The 17,765-nt window shown below is 35.8% G+C and overlaps 1 protein-coding gene across 7 annotated transcripts in view; it reads right to left on the reverse strand.

Annotated features, from left to right (window-relative positions):
- The window catches only part of INPP4B (inositol polyphosphate-4-phosphatase type II B), a 304,378-nt gene that overhangs the window by 72,853 nt on the left and 213,760 nt on the right, over positions 1–17,765 (reverse strand). For all 7 annotated transcript variants that reach the window (XM_085222120.1, XM_085222121.1, XM_085222119.1 and 4 more), the window contains 4 exons: positions 15,169–15,307; positions 5,957–6,129; positions 4,870–4,993; positions 3,719–3,836 (listed from right to left, as the gene is read on the reverse strand). In XM_085222120.1, coding sequence (XP_085078246.1) covers positions 3,719–3,836; positions 4,870–4,993; positions 5,957–6,129; positions 15,169–15,307 — 554 coding nt within the window. The remainder of the gene's footprint in view (positions 1–3,718; positions 3,837–4,869; positions 4,994–5,956; positions 6,130–15,168; positions 15,308–17,765) is intronic.

A 17,765-nucleotide genomic window follows, 5' to 3' on the forward strand; every position in this document is an offset into this window, starting at 1 on the left:
GAGCTTTCCTACAGAGCTCACTTAAGTATGGCATCAAGAAAGAAAAATATAACGACAGCAGTGAAGGAGGATCTATATCCTACCTGTAGAAACCAGGCCTAGGATCTCACATGATGCATGCATGCAAACTTAAGATGGAAAAGGATGGATTTTGTTTTTTTTTTTTTTGACTTGATTTAGTGTTTTTCTTTCTAAATAACTTTGTTTGCTTCTACTAAAATAATTTATCTTGAAGTCTCTCAATCAATCAATCAATCACGTGTTTGCTAAAAAATCAAATAGAAATTTGAGTTCCCAAATGCAGAACTTGGAGGGAGAAGGGGAAGGCAGAAAACTTTCAAGAAAAATGACAAGCTGGATAAATGAGTGTCACAATCTCAGAACAGGTGCCCTGCCCACATATCTGCGAACATCATAAACCGGGTCCAAAACAGACTTATAATTAAAACATAATTACATGTGGCAAGGGCAACAGCACATGCTTTGGTATGGTCTAGATCTACTGCACAATCTTTGAGCAAAAGAGAAATGTTCCATATTGAGGAGATTGTCAGTAGCCATAAATGGAGGATACATGACTCAGATGTTTTCTATTTTATTTAAGTAATTCATTCATATGAAGAAAATACAGTTAGCAAAGATGACAGTAAAGGATGTTGATCTTTGTACAGCAGCATTCATCCTCAGCCTGCAAACTAGCATTCCTAGCTGCTGTGAAGTTACTAGAACCTCCTTCCTGTGATGCAGTGCTTTCAAAAGAAATGTTGGTTTAGTTTAATATAAAGAATGCATGTTACTGAACCAAAACCATAATCAAACCACTGTATTGCTGCATTTCACATCCTCAAAATCACTATAGACCTTTCAGTGTATGAAATAACATTCCTCAATGTGGACCTTTAGGCATGATAAATGAACACTGGTATCATTTAAGAGCCTCCTCTTACCTTAAATTAAATAAATCATACATTTGTTCAAATCTTAGAGACGATCCCTGGTAAAATTAAAAGATCTTTAACCACTTTCATAATTAGAACAATCCTCTTTCCATCATTTAAGAAAAATGCTATTCAACTATGAGACTAACTCCAGAAATGGCTCTGAAGTCAGGTAGAAAGAAAAAATAAAACCAAACTACTGAAAACAGGAGAACTTGACATTCAATTTACCAAAATTTTACAAGTACTATGATTCTACTTATATAAGAAGGAGCTCTAAAGTAACATATTTTAGTGTCACTTAGTTTCTTTCGTTATGGTTAATTTCAGTGCAAATGTACTAGGCAGTTTTGACATGTAGTGGCCTTATTATCCATCTTGTTTTCCAATACGAAGGTGAGAATCCAAAAAACAAAACAAAAAAATCAGTAAATGTTTTTTAACACTTAATGATCTCTCAGGCAGAAAAAGAAACAAAACAAAAAAAGCAATAGAAAAATCCAGCATGTTTAAAAGTGTAAACAGCACATTATCATTTATTTGTAAACTAATTCTAGAAATTTAGGTATCCTATATTTTCTTCGCTTAAATGTAACTTATTAAGAGCATCCCATCTATTTGCCTTATTCTCCTACATTTGTTATTATCACGAAGGATAGATACATACTTTCAGTCTCGATAAAAAGCTCCTCACAATTAACCCCATGCATGTGAGGGCCACGGACTGGAGTTACCTGCAGTCAGCTGCAAAAGCACACACAGCTCATTGCCATAAACACAGAACAAGTCATTTACATGCACCTTTGCTTTGCAACAGAAAAAATAAATGTAAACAGCCTCTGTATCTCAGCAGGGAGGTGCTTTAACCAGCCAAGTGACAACTGTTTAGATCACTTCAGTGTGGCTGCAAGCGCCAGCCTGCTCACGTGCTTTGCTGAAAGCACTTTCATCAAACCCTGCAATGCCTCAAAGTTCAGGCACGCAATCAAATATGTTCTAACAAAGGGTTTTATAAAAGTGCTAACTAGTTTTGTCCATAAAAAAGCATGCAAGCACCTGAACTTTATTCCACCTGGATGGCTGGAGTCAGCCACCCGTGCTAGTAGGTGAACACTACTCAATGCCATGCTCTTTGGATTGCTTTGGTTTTACACATAGAATCTCAGCCTTCAGTAGTTTCCCTCAAAAACCAAATATAAGTGTACACTCTAATTCTGCAAATTAAGAACCAGTAGCTTCATGTTTTGCCTTGCATTTCTACAGTTAATAGTAGAATTGTAGAAATGCAAAATGTTGCCTTATTTTATTAAGCTACATCATATAAAATTCATCTACAGAAACAACCGCCAAAGCAAACTAAAAACTGTTAATTCTCTAAGCATTCATTAGCACATACTCAGTTTTTTCAGTCTTCTCTTTTTATGATCAGCTTCCAAATGCTGCTTGATATGAGCTGTCTCATTACAGCTCTAAGAGAAACAGGGCTCCATACAAGCCTTAGATGGCTTTTTTTTTTTTTTTGTCTGATATCAATTCCACTGAGTTAACTCTTGCCAGTTAAGTACAGTACAAGAACCATAGGCAGTAACTCTTCCGTAAGAATGAGTACTTTATCAATCCAGAATGTCTGGGGCAGCTTCAGGCTTGAGTCTAGCAAAACCAGGAACTCCTGGTGTGACAATTCAGTGTACTGCAGCAAAGGAGCAAGCTAGTAAATGTAGCAGGTTTTTGAAGTAGTTTGACTCGTGTGATTTACAAAGGATGAATTTCTTCTGCCTTATCTGTACACCATAATTATTCTCAATTATTCCCAATGTGTTGCCTATTGTATTCTGGTCTTCCTACTATTTATTTTGATCCCTTCTGGATAGGCCCATAGGATGAGAATTAATCATCTAGAATAATTAAGTAAAACAGTTGTGAGAGCCTCCTTCAGAAGAAACATTGTTTCTAAAAGTTGCTGCTTTGAGCTGAATTCAATTTACTGTCGGCTTAAGAGTAACGATACTATTAAGGAAGTGATTTCTGCTAAAGTAAAAACATTTGGAGCTCCAGCCTAGAATAATACTGAAGATTAAAATCCCATTCCTCAAGTGTAACCATCTTTTTAACCATTTTCAAGCCAAAATTAATCAAGTATTTCAGTTTATGTCCCGATATTCAGCACTGCTTATGTGAGATGTGTGATGCGTAATGCATTAATGGCTTCCCGCAAGGACTTCCGATGCTGCATGTGTTCTGAATGATCTTCAGCAAATACGATAGGCTTCATTCTTCAAAACTGACCATTTTTGTGCTAGTCTTTGGCATCTGACTTTTTCAATTTTCATCTTAAGACAACCAAGGTCTAGCTCTTCAAAATGTGATTTCATTTGTCACGCTAAAAAATTTAAGTTCTGGTCACCTCCAAATAAGGTATATTTAGTCAGAGACCACTTCTGTCAATAGTGATCTTGTCACTATGTTTTTTTTTGGTGCCTGGATATGAAAAATACCACACAAATTTTACACACAATTAGGAAACTGTTACAATTAATTTGTATTAATACTTGGAACTTTTAGCTCCTCATTAAAAAAGCAACACGGAGCCCACATTACTGATAGCTTTAAGAATCCCTCACACTACCTCATTACGTCTCATTTGCCTCATAAAAAATAAAACTACTGTACTTTCCATATAATAGAACTCAGCAACAAACAAATCATTGTGTGTGTTTTCATGTGCTACCATTTTAAACTACCTGCCGTGCGCTCCAGGAAAAAAAAAAAATAAATCTTACCGCCTTCCAGTTATAATAGGCAAAAAGTCTTCCGATTTGGCTTCAACGACTTTAAACATTACTTTCTGCAAATCTGAAATTCCCACAGCCATGTCTTCGAGCATCCCTGCTTCTTCACCTATATGGAAAGATTACAGAAGTTATTTAACAGAGAAGACAGATCAGTCACTGAATAGGTTACAGTAAGGCAATGCAGGGATTATATTTCCCAGTCAGTGCATCTAAAAGTCACAGCCCCAAATCCACATTAAAGTAACCTACATAAAAGCAGGCTGATTTTAAGAACTGCTGACAATTCTCTGTGGCCTAGATGATAATGACGAGTATTAAGCACCTCTGAAAATCAACCTGTTCTATATGTGCATGGAATAACTTCAGAAAAGCCTTTTTTTGTCTGTTTGAAAAGTGTTTTTAAAGACTGTCCTGCTGATGGAGGACAAAGGTTTTAAGAATAACAGTGAATATCGTGTAAAAGGAGTCTGATAGCAGTCTCCAAGTGTGGAGATGCAATTGCTTATGCAGCAAAGACCTGCATAAATGTTAAACCCTTCTACTTAATCAAAAATCTCTATTTTGGGGAAGTATTCCAATACATCTAGTTCAAACCATTTTGAAACAAGCTGCAATTTCTCTCTCCAAATATATTTTAAATACATATCGAATGATGGAACCTATAACAATTTAGGCATTAAACAATTTTTAAGGTATCTTCACATCACCAATAATGGCACAGGGCACAGAATATAGTCAGTAACTACTTATATTTTCTGTTTGGGTTACCTTATAAACCTACTTTGGGTCAGGTCAAATGCCTTTGCAAACAGTATCTATCAAAATCAAGAGATCCCCTAGCTGTACTGACGAAGCTAACCTCCTGTATTTAAGGCACTGCAGTTCAGCGCTCTGCATCAGCTACTGCTCCCCCTAAGAGAGTGAAAATAAATTAAGTAATTTCTGATATATTGCACTGACAACAATGTATCAATGGCTTCAACTGTGCCATGATATGGAAGCCTATGTTCTCTTTAAGGTAATATTTCTTGATTAAATAAGCCAAATTTCTGGAAACGAAACCAAGGTTAAAATCAGAAACTCCTGGATAAACATCCGGTTTGCATGCATAAAGAATTTTGTCCAAGAACTCTACTTACTATATGTGCTGAGGAGTCCTTCATATTGCACAAGTAATCCAACAGTATGAAGCTGTTGTAAAAATCCTTGATCATGTAAACCTGTGTGCAGCTTGATTATAAACCCACAGACCAATCCAGCAAGCTATAAAGACAATAAAAAATGTGAAATCACATCAGTAATATTTAGATACTTAAGAAAATAACTTAGGTATTTCTACTTAGTGACCATATATTAGTTATTTCATATTAGTTTATTGGTGAGCCACTTCGTGGTATAAAAATAAGTAAAATATTCTCTTATTTAATATTGCAGAAACTTTTTTTTTGAGATTGTACTACTCACACTAGCATAAATGAGACCAGAACCTTCCTTAATAGAATATAAACACATAAGGATGTGAATTATAATAGATTCGATGCAGGTTGGCACCTAACGCAAACATTTCCTTGGTCATCATACCCTAACTCCTTAACTATGTTAGGAAAAATACACAATCTTGAGGGAGAAATTAGACAAGTCGCTTAGAGGCAAGCTATCTCAAAGGCACCATCTACAGGAGAGGATCAAATGAAGTTCACCTATTTACCACGAGAAGACTAGTCTGAAGAGAAACATGTTGACAGTCTTCAGACGCATAAAATACTGATTCAAACTGTAAACAAATGATCTATAATTCATTTCCAAGGTGACCAGGAGAAAAATTTCTAGCTTGAATAGCAGCAAGGAACGTTCAGGCTAGACGTGAGATCCTTACAGGTAAGGATACTGGCATTAGATAATCTGGGAAGACTGTGTCAATAGCTTTACGGATCCTTCTTTGTGCAAAGGGGATAGATTGAAAGATATTTCAATTTACTGCAGACCTAATTCTGTGACTCAGTGATTCAGTTACTATGGATTTCCATTTACTATTGATTTTTCTAACACATAATAAAATATTTAGGTGGATGTAATGGAAAATACATGAAAAAATTGTGTTAAACTGGGAGGAAAAAAAACCAACAAACCAACACATATGCACGCATAGTATGATCAATTACAGCAACACTTGTAACATCAAAAGTAGTCACCACAGTAGAGGATAAGTGATATAAGACAACCTACTGCTTGACTAAAGACAATGTCTCTCCTTAGGGTCAGCATCAAACATTGTGGCAAACCACAGGCAAGCTCCTGGAGCAGAACAAACGCCATGGACTGCTTTGCCCTAGTGACCACCTCTCCCATGCAATCCTTCAGCGTAATCACCAGGGGATAAAGCTGCTCATACCAGTCACCTAGAACAAGACAGATCATTAGTTCCAAAACAGGAAAGTTGTATAAAGAAATCTGTTTTCAGCTTGGAGAGTGAGCTGCAATAGAACGTCTTAGACTTTTGGTGACACTACGGCTCTATTCTAACCATTGTGGGTCTGCAAAAATGAGAGAAATGACTTAGCTTACCACTGAGACGAGGGATATTTTTTTCCTAACAGACTGAATTTCTCTATAAAGCCTGCATTCAAGTCTTGTATACAGAGTGTTTTGGGGTAAGAGTGAAAACTCATTTAGCGTGACATGAATATGATGGAGAATCTCATCTTCTATCTAGCACTGACAACTCATATCTAAGTAAATGAAATGCAGTCAAAAAAGAAAAAAACAAACTCAGAAAGAGCATATATTGAAGAAAGAGTGGGTGCTGGAAGGTAAAACAGAAGAACAAATAGTTACCTGGGAAGGATATTACCTATTCAATGTATAGGCTGGAAAGATAGTAACCTTCAAGTCACATTCATTTTTCTTTTTAGTTTCTGTCTGTATTCTCTTTAAATAGACATATTGAACTCATTATTTTTTTTAGTCACTCTGAGCAGAGAGATTTTAAACAATTCTATAAAATGTTTTGCTCAGTTAAAATGTATGTTAGGAATATCAGGAAAAAATAGGCTATTGAAACATATGAAAAATACGGGACTTCTGAACTTATTAGAAATGATAGAAAGCGATAATGAGGAATGGAGGAAAACTAGAATAGCTTACTCAAACTTGCCCAATTACTCAAGCTGTTCCTGAATTCGTCAAGATTTAATAAAAGCAGACCTACACTATAGTTATCTATGGTTTTGCCCACATCTCTACAGTGAGCAAATAATAAAGAAATAAAATGTTCTCTTTCAGAATGTGCCTCTCTTGCTTTCATTGTTATAGTTTCAAACGAAAAAAACCTATGCTCGAGAAAAATCCATATAAAAACAGGGACTGTAACTGACTTAACACTGTTCATCACTGAGTCATTTAACCTGTAGATTAGTGTAATTAAGAATCAATGATAATCAAAATTTGTTCAATTTAAACTGCCATTATGTGGAAGATAACTGCACATTTTTTCTGGTAACAGAATCTGAATCGGGTCAGCAAGAGGCTCATTAGTACTAAGAAGTTGTTTAAAAACAAGACCACATAGCTGCCTGCTGCAAAGATAATTTGGCCATGCTACGGAAAAATATGGAAATGGATAAAACTGTAGCCAAGACAACAGAGAGAACTTTGAAAGCTAGGAGAAACCACAAAAAATGAAGCTGCAGGAAGGAATGAAGAGGAATTTAGAGAGGTCAGAGAGAATAACTTGGATTGCTTTGTGAACAGTGCCTATGTGATGAGACAAACTGTGTTTTAACAAAGGCATACATATTTCAGTGGAAGAAATAAAGACTGAAGAGCTGTTCCCTGGAAAAGAGCAGTTATCAAGTTATAGCCATCATGAAGCAAACAGAACATAAGCATCTGCAGTTCCATCAGCAAGGAGCTGATTTTATAAAAAAATATTGATAACAACACATGCCAGCATTTGGTTTACACATTTTAAAGACTACGAGAGCTTGCAGAGGAGAGCTACCAAGATTTAGGGCTTAATCTTCATAAGCCTATAAAAAAGATGAAGCTGTAATTTGATTTCTGTTCTTTATGAAGAAAAAAATGAAGAGTACTAAAGGGGATCTGCATTCTAGGGAACCAAAGCAAAAGAATCAAAGGCTGGAGGCTGCTGTGAGATGCATTCAAATTCATAAATACAGCAGAAAACTGGAAGTCAGGTTAGCTTGACCAGGCCACCTAAATTCTTCTTTCTAGTCTTAAATTATACTGATTTATTAAATTAATCAATAAATAAATGCCATGAAAAGCAGAATGAGATTAAAACACAACATGCACTGAATCAGTGCACAGGGCATAACTGCACATAAAAACAGAATTTCTAGTCTGCTTCTCACTTGAGCAAATAATTTGATGAGATCTCTGCGTATTGCCCATTTTTCTCACAAAAAGCAGCACAACCTAAGCTGTAAAAGCATGACCACTTAAGGATAGAAAAGTAGACTTGAAGGTAGAGCCAATCTGCCCCAAAGCACAGTTGGACAGACAAAGCCAAGTACACTGACATCCAGGGCAAGAGAGAAAAAGATGAATTTGTAGACCCAGAGACATTTTATGACACTTTTACAACTTAGTTTACGAGGAGAGGACTAAGGAGATTCACCAGCTCTCCTTCACAGAAGAGTGGGTCACACATCAACCATAAAAGTCAAGTAACATTGACATCTTATTCTACCAAGTTGCCCCTTAATCTGGCACTCCACACAGTGCATTTCTACTTCTTTAGGAACATAACTTTGTACCTCAGTGAACTGCATTCTAGTATTTCAGTGCTCCATTTGGTCAACATCCATTCTAGTCCTACTCCCGTGGTGCTTAAAGCATCTCCCAGCTTTAATCGTCTGCAAATTTTATGAGAGACATCTATATTTCATAAGCCAAGTCAGTAATGAAAATGTTGAATAACACTGGACTCAGAACAAATCTAAGTGGATTCTACTTCATTCTACAGCCTTCCAGGATGCCAGTGAACAACTGATAACTTTATTGTTCTTGTGATTTTCTGAATTATTTGTCATGATCCTCATGCTAGGTAGGTTAACAAACATTTCCTCAGAATTTTTGTAAGACTGTTTGGAAAGTAGTTCTCGTAAAGATAAAAATTGGAAATATTTTATCATATTACTAGCACAAGTAATGTCAGAATTTGTCAGTTCCTCTTGCACTAACAAGAAATTCAAAGATTTGGAGTACTCAAGGCCATTTTCTTCATTAAAAGACAGTCAAGGTAACTATATTAAAAATACATCCTACCAAATATTAATGTTCCAAAGAAAACAGTGACATAATATTACTCTACAGAAAGCTTTACTTTCATATGCACTTTGCTTTGTAGTAAGCAATAAAAATCCTAAGTTTGTAGGAAGCCTTACCTGAATGGCTAAATAAATCAGAAATTATTTTATTTTAGAGTATAAAATAGATTTGTACTTGACAACTGGAAAGAAGAAAATACAATACCCGCATGTAGTAAAATGACCTAAAGCAATCGCTTAGCTCCTAGCCCGTAGTGAAAATTCCTGTTTACCTTCAGTAAAGATGTCCAACCCGCAGAAGGTGGAGCTAGTTCACAAATCAAGAAAGGGATTACACAGCTACTTGAGAACAGAATATTTATGAATAGACAGGTATATTTTCAGGTTTGTCCATTTATTTTAAAGTAAGGTTAGTGTTCTAAGATTGAAAAAAAAAGTGCATCATAAAACAAGTTATTTGAAGGAACAACTGTAGAGAAACATATTCATAGATGCTCAATAATTAGCCTATGTTAAAATCTCCATGTATCTGTTCTTATACTGGACATCCAGTTGCAAATATTCCACTGAGGATATAAAACAAGGTTGTTCATTAACAATGCACAAATCTGTGTATGAGAAATACAGCAAATACTGCAGCTTTGAAGTTGCTCCTCGAAATTGAGAAGCACATTCATTAAAAAAAACAAACAAACAAAAAGCATTGTATTTTGAGACCTATATAAATTTAACAGACTTTGGAAAATGTAGTACTTACATGCAAAGGATAGCATGGAATAGTAACAAAATTTGTGAGAGAAAGTACATGTAAAAATGTACTGATCTAAATGCATGTTTAGATTGTCCTGATTTACCTTTGCACAATGCGACTCGTCTGAAGGTACTGCTCGGTTACAAGACAACTTTTCCATACCCAAAAGAGTTTGGGAGATGTTCAAGATGCCCCACAACTCACTCTTCATGAGAAAACCTGCAATCAGCTCAGCATCAGCTGTTGCTGAAAGGAGAGGCCAGGAGGATAACCACAGCTCAGGACCTCTAATCCTGCAGAGACTGACAAAAGCCTTGCAGAATCATATAAGGAAAGGAACTGTAAAGATTATTGTTTATGTTCCTAACACATGCAAGCACTTACACAAAACACTGACTTTCAGATACCAAATTTATCTAAAATTGAATTTGCAAGATATACATCCTCAATAAAGTGGACAAGAAGTCTTTCAAAAAGACTGAAGAATTAACTGAATGAATAAACATTTCAGAAAGGACATCAGGATCAAGAAGATAAACTACAAGTAGACTACAGGATGACTGTCATGTTGCTAACATGACAAGGGCAGCCTGTCCTGTTTGAAATATTTACCATCCAAACAAAGGTGTTAAAGCCTAGTGATGAGGCGAGTAAACTCAATTCAAAAATCACAAAAAATCATGCTTCTCATCCTTTGGATAGGAAACTAAAACAACGTGTAAAAGCCGGACACATTAAAATGGAAAACAGAAGGATGAAACCAGAAGAAAACATAATCACTATACAGTTAGCATAAGATTAAAACAAGAATAAGACGGTGCAAGTGCAGTACTCTACCTTCACTGCTAACAAAGAGTTGTGGAAGTTCAGTTTAGGATGGGACTCTTCAGGCTCATTCTCTCAACTTGCCTGCACAGGCAAATGGCCTGCTCGGCTCTCAGCGTGTCATTCTACATGTTAATATTCAAGCTGCACGTGAAATTTGATAAAGTTTGGCAGAAAAGCGAGCTCCTGCTCTTTTCAAAATCAAGCCCACTGAACTGTTCATTGAAATGTGCTGATGATCAAATAGGAAGAGCCTAAGGCTGTGCAATAGCGCTTCTGTCTTGTTTTACCCTGGCAATAGAGGAAAAAAGCCAATTGTATCATTCTAGTCCACGTCACCTAAAAATCAGTGGATAACTTTGATGGCTTTAATTCACCTCAGAATTTACGTAGTATGAAGTTACAAACTAAAAATGGAATTAAAGCAGAAGAATGCACAACATCTGGCTTTTAAAGCAACAGAGAACCCTAGAAACTTTTGGTTATAAAGTTTACAGCAGCTACTGAAGATTTAAACATTTACTGTAGCTAATCATTCCCTTAATAAATATATATACAAATATACATAAAACCCACAATGGGATTGAAATAACAGGCCACATAATATAAATTTATTGACATCACAAATTGAACATGCCAGTCTAAACCTAACGGCTCAAAAAAAAAAAAAAAAAAAGGCCAGCAAAACAAATCAACCAACCCAAAACTGAAACAATCTCCTCGGAAACAGCTGGCGCAAATTACTGCAGAATGCAGTAATTAAGCCCAATGGTCTGAATTTACTCTTTCCAGGACTGGTCCATGCTCACTATTTCTTTGTTTTCCTCTTAGCTATTGCAATTATTTAATTCAAGGATGAGAACTCAGCTCTTTGAAAAGGGATGAGGTTTTATCCTTGTAACTCTGCAATATTTCTCACCTCTCAGTACATCACAAAACTAAGTCTTCCAGGCATTTCTGCAGCCAATGTAACAACAGTTGATCACGTAGTTCTGGTGCTGAAGGAAACAATTTTAAGATCTTGGAGATTTATCACTCCATTCTAATCATCTGAGATTTTCTGTACTGTCAGAAGGATTAAGAGCAAAAGTTGAAACCCACTAACCATATATATACACATATTTGTGTCTCCGAAACTTCGGTCTCATTGAAAACAGGAAAAGAAGGTGATGGCAACAACGAAGTTAAAACTAATGTAAAAGACTGAAGATACAGAAATAATGTATAAACATTTCTCTAGAAGTGTTACACAAGAAATATTCTGACATCTTGTTTAAGAAAATAGTTTGTTGAACCAGTCTTTCATTCCCCTTTTTTGAGCTTCTGTCATAGCAAATATTGCTGTAGTGGTTGTCTTATATTCTGGGCTACATACAGCTCAGCTAACGAACCTACCAAAAAGAGAAGGAAGACAGAGATTAGCGGGAAACAGAAGTGGAAAAATAGAAGTAGCGCATTACATTTTGGAAAAAGAGCTGATGCAAAGACTTAAAGAAAACAAGAAAGAAAAATCTGAAGAAAAGTAATGGAAGAGTAAGTTTTTCAGTATTGTTCTTTGTTTTCTGAAAATAAATAGCACTTGTTAATCAAGGAACAGACTAAGGGAGAATTTTTCATCTTCCCAATTAAACGATCATTTTAAGTAAAAGCTGTTCTTCTGAAGATGCAAACAAAATCACACCGTTCTATTTCACATTTCTATTGGCAATTGCATTTGGATGGATGCAAGGATGCAATTCCCTGGGGCACTGAAAGACAGAAGGATTTAATCTAGACTTACAGAGTCCTCATCAGGTATCAGATTATTCAAAAAATAAATTAACATACACAGTCTGTAGCAATGTGGCTATGAACAGATGTTTTCCTTCATTTGAGTTATGAAATATGGCACCATTCCCCAGGTACTCATCATAACTTACACTGAAAGTTACCCTTGACCAATTCATCTGCCCAGCAGCTTAGTTTTTTACTTCGTATTTCACTCCAGGCAAAATCCAGGTGCAATCACAATGTCAGTTTAAATTCTTTGAGGTAATTAGGTTAATTTTGTATGTGGCAGATTAGGAAGTACTCACACAGAGCCAGTGGAAGAGAAGTTGAATTTGACAGTTCGGATGGAGGAGTACAAAGAGCAGCTCACACCACCACAGATAAACACAGACATCTAGAACTAACTATTGCATTTTACTGGCATCTCTAATTCTCCAGAACACGCTTTCACATTCTGACTCTATGAAAAACGATAAGATGAAAATAAAGAGAATTCAATGTTGTCAAGTAATTCTCCAAAGAAAAACAGTCTTGAGTTAAAAAAAGCTAAAAAGTTCTCTTTTAAAATCTATCCACTCTTCCTGATTTATCCCGCAGAGAAATCATAATCCTGCAAGTAATGAAATCACAGCATGTTACCTTGGTAAGCGATAACTCAAATTCAGTCTTAAGAGTAAACTCAAAAGTCAGACTGCATGAAAAGTTAGGTTAAGAAAGGTATAACTCATATTGAAAGCTGACTACAAGAAAATGGTGCCACAAGCATTTCTGATTAAAAAGATTCCATACTACAAATACAGCCATTTTGGGGAAAAAAAAAGAATAAGATCATTCAATGCCAATATTGACACTGCAAATACAAACCTATCCTCACAAGCTTCAAATACATTTAATGATAACATCTGTAGTTACAGGAATATGCTATTGCTCAAAAATATCTAATTACCTTCAGAACTTTTTCTACCATCTAAAATGAATGCATGATGTATTCTTAGCACTCTTCTTTGTTTGTTAAATGCTATACAAAATTCTGTATTGTAACAGGCAGGTTCACTAATATAAAGAAACATTCTATCCCATACTTTAAAGTGCATTTTTCAAAAATTTGATCAAGTTTCGGGTATTTCCCATTCTTCTTACAAACAGCAGCACAACTTCTCATAGGATCAGCTCCAGCACTGAAGCAGTTTCAGATTCAAAGATCTATCTGTGCCCATACATTCGGGATTACTCAACCTGATTATGCTCATATTATGGTACAATATATATGCACATGATATTGCATACTTCTCATGTGCGTGTTGCTTGTGAATTGAATGCAGTATAAAATTCCAATATTTTAGAACTCTTACTTTATATATAAGAGAACGTTATGAACCGCTGCAACTAGTCTTCAAATATAAAATGAGGACAGCTAAGGTTTAATTTATTTTCAACCCCAAACACAGTATCTCCACTGTATGTAGGTGCTTCTTCATGTCAAACTTGAATGAGATGCAGAGAGTAATAAAACATAAAATCATGCTTTTGTGAAGAGGTCAAGGATGAAGAAGTCCCCCCACAAATCTCCTACAGTGTGCACGTGTTCAAGTGTTGCAAAACACTCCACGCAACTCAACAGATGCACCGACTCCACTGTCACATAAGGGCACTGGTACTAATTCAAGAGGCATAGAGAAGACCCTGAAATGTGAGAAGTTTATAAGAAGAATTTACCCCAGTACTATAAGCCTATGTCATCTCCAGAAGGCAACTTCTTAGTTGAACAAAACACAGTATAATTTTCTAACCATTACAATCATCATTATTGCTTACCAAGAGGTATTCCTCATTCTATTTGATGAATTATTATAATACTTAAAAGGAAATGTAAGGGTTTTTTATTTTGAGAGCTAAACATTTCAATGAATATTTAATTTGCCTGTGTAGGGTATGAGCCTGATTCAAAGCTAAGAATACTGGTTTTTTTTTGTTTTTTTTTTTTTTACAACTGCAGTGAAATTCAAACGGTGTTAAGAACATTTCATGCCTTATACTGAAAAACAGAGATTTTCAAGAAGTCAAAAATAGTGAGGGAAAACTAGTAAACATTCACGTTGCTAACAGTTTTTGCTTGTATGAACAGAAGGAATAAAAAAAATGAAGAATAATCCTAAATCATACTTTTTGAAGACTGGATTAAAATATCAATCTCAAATTTTATTCCTTAGTGAAAAGTACTTTTAACAATTGGAGTACAGAAAAAAACAGCACATGCGACAGTACAAACATACTGTAAGAAACGGAAACTTATGTCAGTACACTACAGCTTCATCTGCAAAACAGAGTTAATTGGCATCCTGAGTTTCAGCTAGTAGTAGAAAAATAAGTTAACACCAGGAGGAGAAGAGTTAGGCACAAGAAAAATGAATTTTGTCCTTTTAAACAAAATCAGTGTGGATGAGTTCATTTTCTAAGGATTGTTTCAAGCTGACTATTAGAACTACCTCACCGTTAAGATTTTTATATATTCTTATCTAAAGGTCTGAAGAATGTAGAAAACTTCTTTGAAAAAAGCTACTTCTGTTGATAAAAGCTTGTACCTGCAATTGGATAAACCAGACTACCACCATTGAAAGCTATGACTAGGCAAACCTTTTCTGTCAGCAATCTCAAAGATACTATTGACTCCTTTATCTCATTTTTCTGTGTTTTTTTTTTTTCCCATTTGTATTTACACTAATCAATGGTTAAAAAAAAAAAAGGAAAAAAAAAAGAAAACAAACAAACAAACAAAAAAATCACACCAAAAAGTTGCTTACTGCCTGCATGCTTGCAATCTGCTGCTGAGGGGTCAATTTCACCGTCTTTAACGTTGCCACTGTTGTCTTTTTCAAGCAGTTTGTCCACCATGGCAATAACACAGTTTAAACTCTTCCCCACATTGGCCCACACCCTGTCCTGAAAAAAGCATAATATAATCACTGCACATTACTGAAGAAGGATAAAGAGACAAAACCAACTTCTTATCAAAACATTAAAATGGAGACAATTTACACAAATATTACGTGTTAGCATATTACCATTTTTCTCATTCTACAGGAAGTTTAAGACTTTTTCATGGACTGAATGACAACTGTAATCATGTTGCTTTTTTTTTTTTTTATATTAAAAGAAACATAGTTCAAATTCTGTATGAAAATGAATGCGAAGTTATCTGTTTTAGGTTCAATCACAGGTAAATGGGCAGATTGGCTGTTTGACATTATATGCTAAGGGTATAGAGACGTAAGACCTTGACAAATCAAATCCTGTGTGCAACTAGATATCCCGCCATGGTACTTGACAACCTCTTTTTAATAATTTAACATATCCTCTATTTTCTCACATGACATAGTCTGTTAATACAGATGTAAAATTAAAAGATTAAAACTAACAATTTGCTGTCATGACACATTTGAGGTATCATCTGAGGTAATTTCAGTTTTGTCCTGCACCTCTCACAAAGGCTGCAATCATGAATTGTCCACTGAGTTTGTAATAAATACGAGAAATCCAGAAATAAGTGTTGCAGAACAAAATCTGTATAAGCAGAAAAAAAGGAGAGAATGTGGAGGGAGAGAAAGAGTTGCTATAGAATAGATACAGGCAGGGTCCCATCATGTGCTGGATGGTGCAGAAATCAAAGCTCTCGCACATAGACTACTAACAGGAGCCATGCAAGAAATGAAATTGCACACAAGACTAATAGTCAAAGAGAAAAAAAAAAGAAAAACCCGAAACAACACATGTACAGATGAGTCATTCTGATGCTGATACAGAGCAATCAGCTTGCTTGATGGTTAAGAATGGAAATACACTATCAATACTCTTTTCTTCTTTACAATAACTAAAAGTTTAAGGTACACATCAGGCTTTAAGACACAAAAACCGAGCTGCAAAAAGACAGCGTGAGAGAAGGGCAAAGAAAGCAACTGAAAACTCGAAGAAATATCATAGTTCCATATAAGTGGTAACACTTGAAAGTTGGGTGAGAGCAAAGAAAGAACTACTACTAAGGCAAATTCATTTAAGATTTACTTCCAATTACATGTCACAATTCCTAGGCCAATCTCTGACACCAGCAGAGGGATCTCACCTTTCTACATTCCCTCCACTTGAGGGTACACACACCCTGTGACAAATGGGCATTCTGCCTTGAGGGACACGACGCAAATCTACAGATAGAGAAGCATCTAGTTGCTGGAAACACATGGCAACACAGATCCTTGCTCTCCAAGCTCAGAATTCAGAGGAAAACTCAGAAGGAATTTGTAGGGCTGCTGCAAGGGTGAGTGAGCTGATGTACAAGTGGCAATAAACTGTATTTAATCCACAAATACATTTTTGAGAAGTACTGCATGTGCAATGCAACAAGTGGAAATATCTGCACTTGTACACATGAAATATGCTCTTAAATACGTGACTACCTGAAACTCACATGCACAGATGCAATTAAAAGCCAAAAACAGAGAACAGGTAGAGATTCTTTCATGAATTTAGCCCTCATGCATGTACCTAAAATATTCCTGAAAAATGCTCACAGTATGGATGAAATGATTGTTTTCCAGCCACCACAAGCAGTAGTTTTGGGAAAACAGGTGAAGAGTAATGAAATGTTGCAAACAGTAAAAATCCAAGCTCAAAAGAGCTGCAAGTTTTACTGGAGAGTGGCAGAGAGCATCAGTCTTTATCATCACTGAAGTTGCTAAGGTATATGAACTCAAGTTATTCAGCACAGCTGCAGGAACACAATTTCCCTTTCCTCCCTCTGCTGGGGCAGCTCAGTCTTAACACAAACAGTGCTAAGTTCTTAATAAGCATCCGGAGTTACTGCACAAGCAACACAAGTAAGTGCTTTAGTTCATTTAGGAATGAACACTTCTCCATGTAAACCAACTTTTAACCTAGCATTAAGATGATGTCTATAGAATATTCACACAAACATTCCCTGAGGGTTTAGAAGTAAAATTCATAAACATCTGTTGACAGAAAGCTCACTTTTATTATCACACATCTGGCCATTTTACAAGAGAGCAAGTGAAACAGAGCAAAAGCTTGTTGTCCCAGAGCTCTTTTTCTCCACATACAAGGTTCTTACAATTCAAAGTTATCACTATATGCAGACATAGACATATGCAGATGTGTCTATCATTTGTGATGATATTATACTGTCTACATCAAATATGGCCTCATTGTAAAGAACACATCTTGAGTAAAATTGTTCTCTCCAATCAATGAAAATCAAATGACTCCTTGCTCTTTTACATGAGACATAAAACACAAATTTCACATTCTTCCTTCTCCCTCACCTTTCACGTGTTTTCCTGTAGCCTAGCATACCTTCCACTCACCTTGCATATTCTTAAGCAATTTATTT

The sequence above is a fragment of the Meleagris gallopavo genome, chromosome 4 (genome assembly GCF_905368555.1).
Source record: "Meleagris gallopavo chromosome 4, MGAL_WU_HG_1.1, whole genome shotgun sequence".
Lineage (NCBI taxonomy): Eukaryota > Metazoa > Chordata > Aves > Galliformes > Phasianidae > Meleagris > Meleagris gallopavo.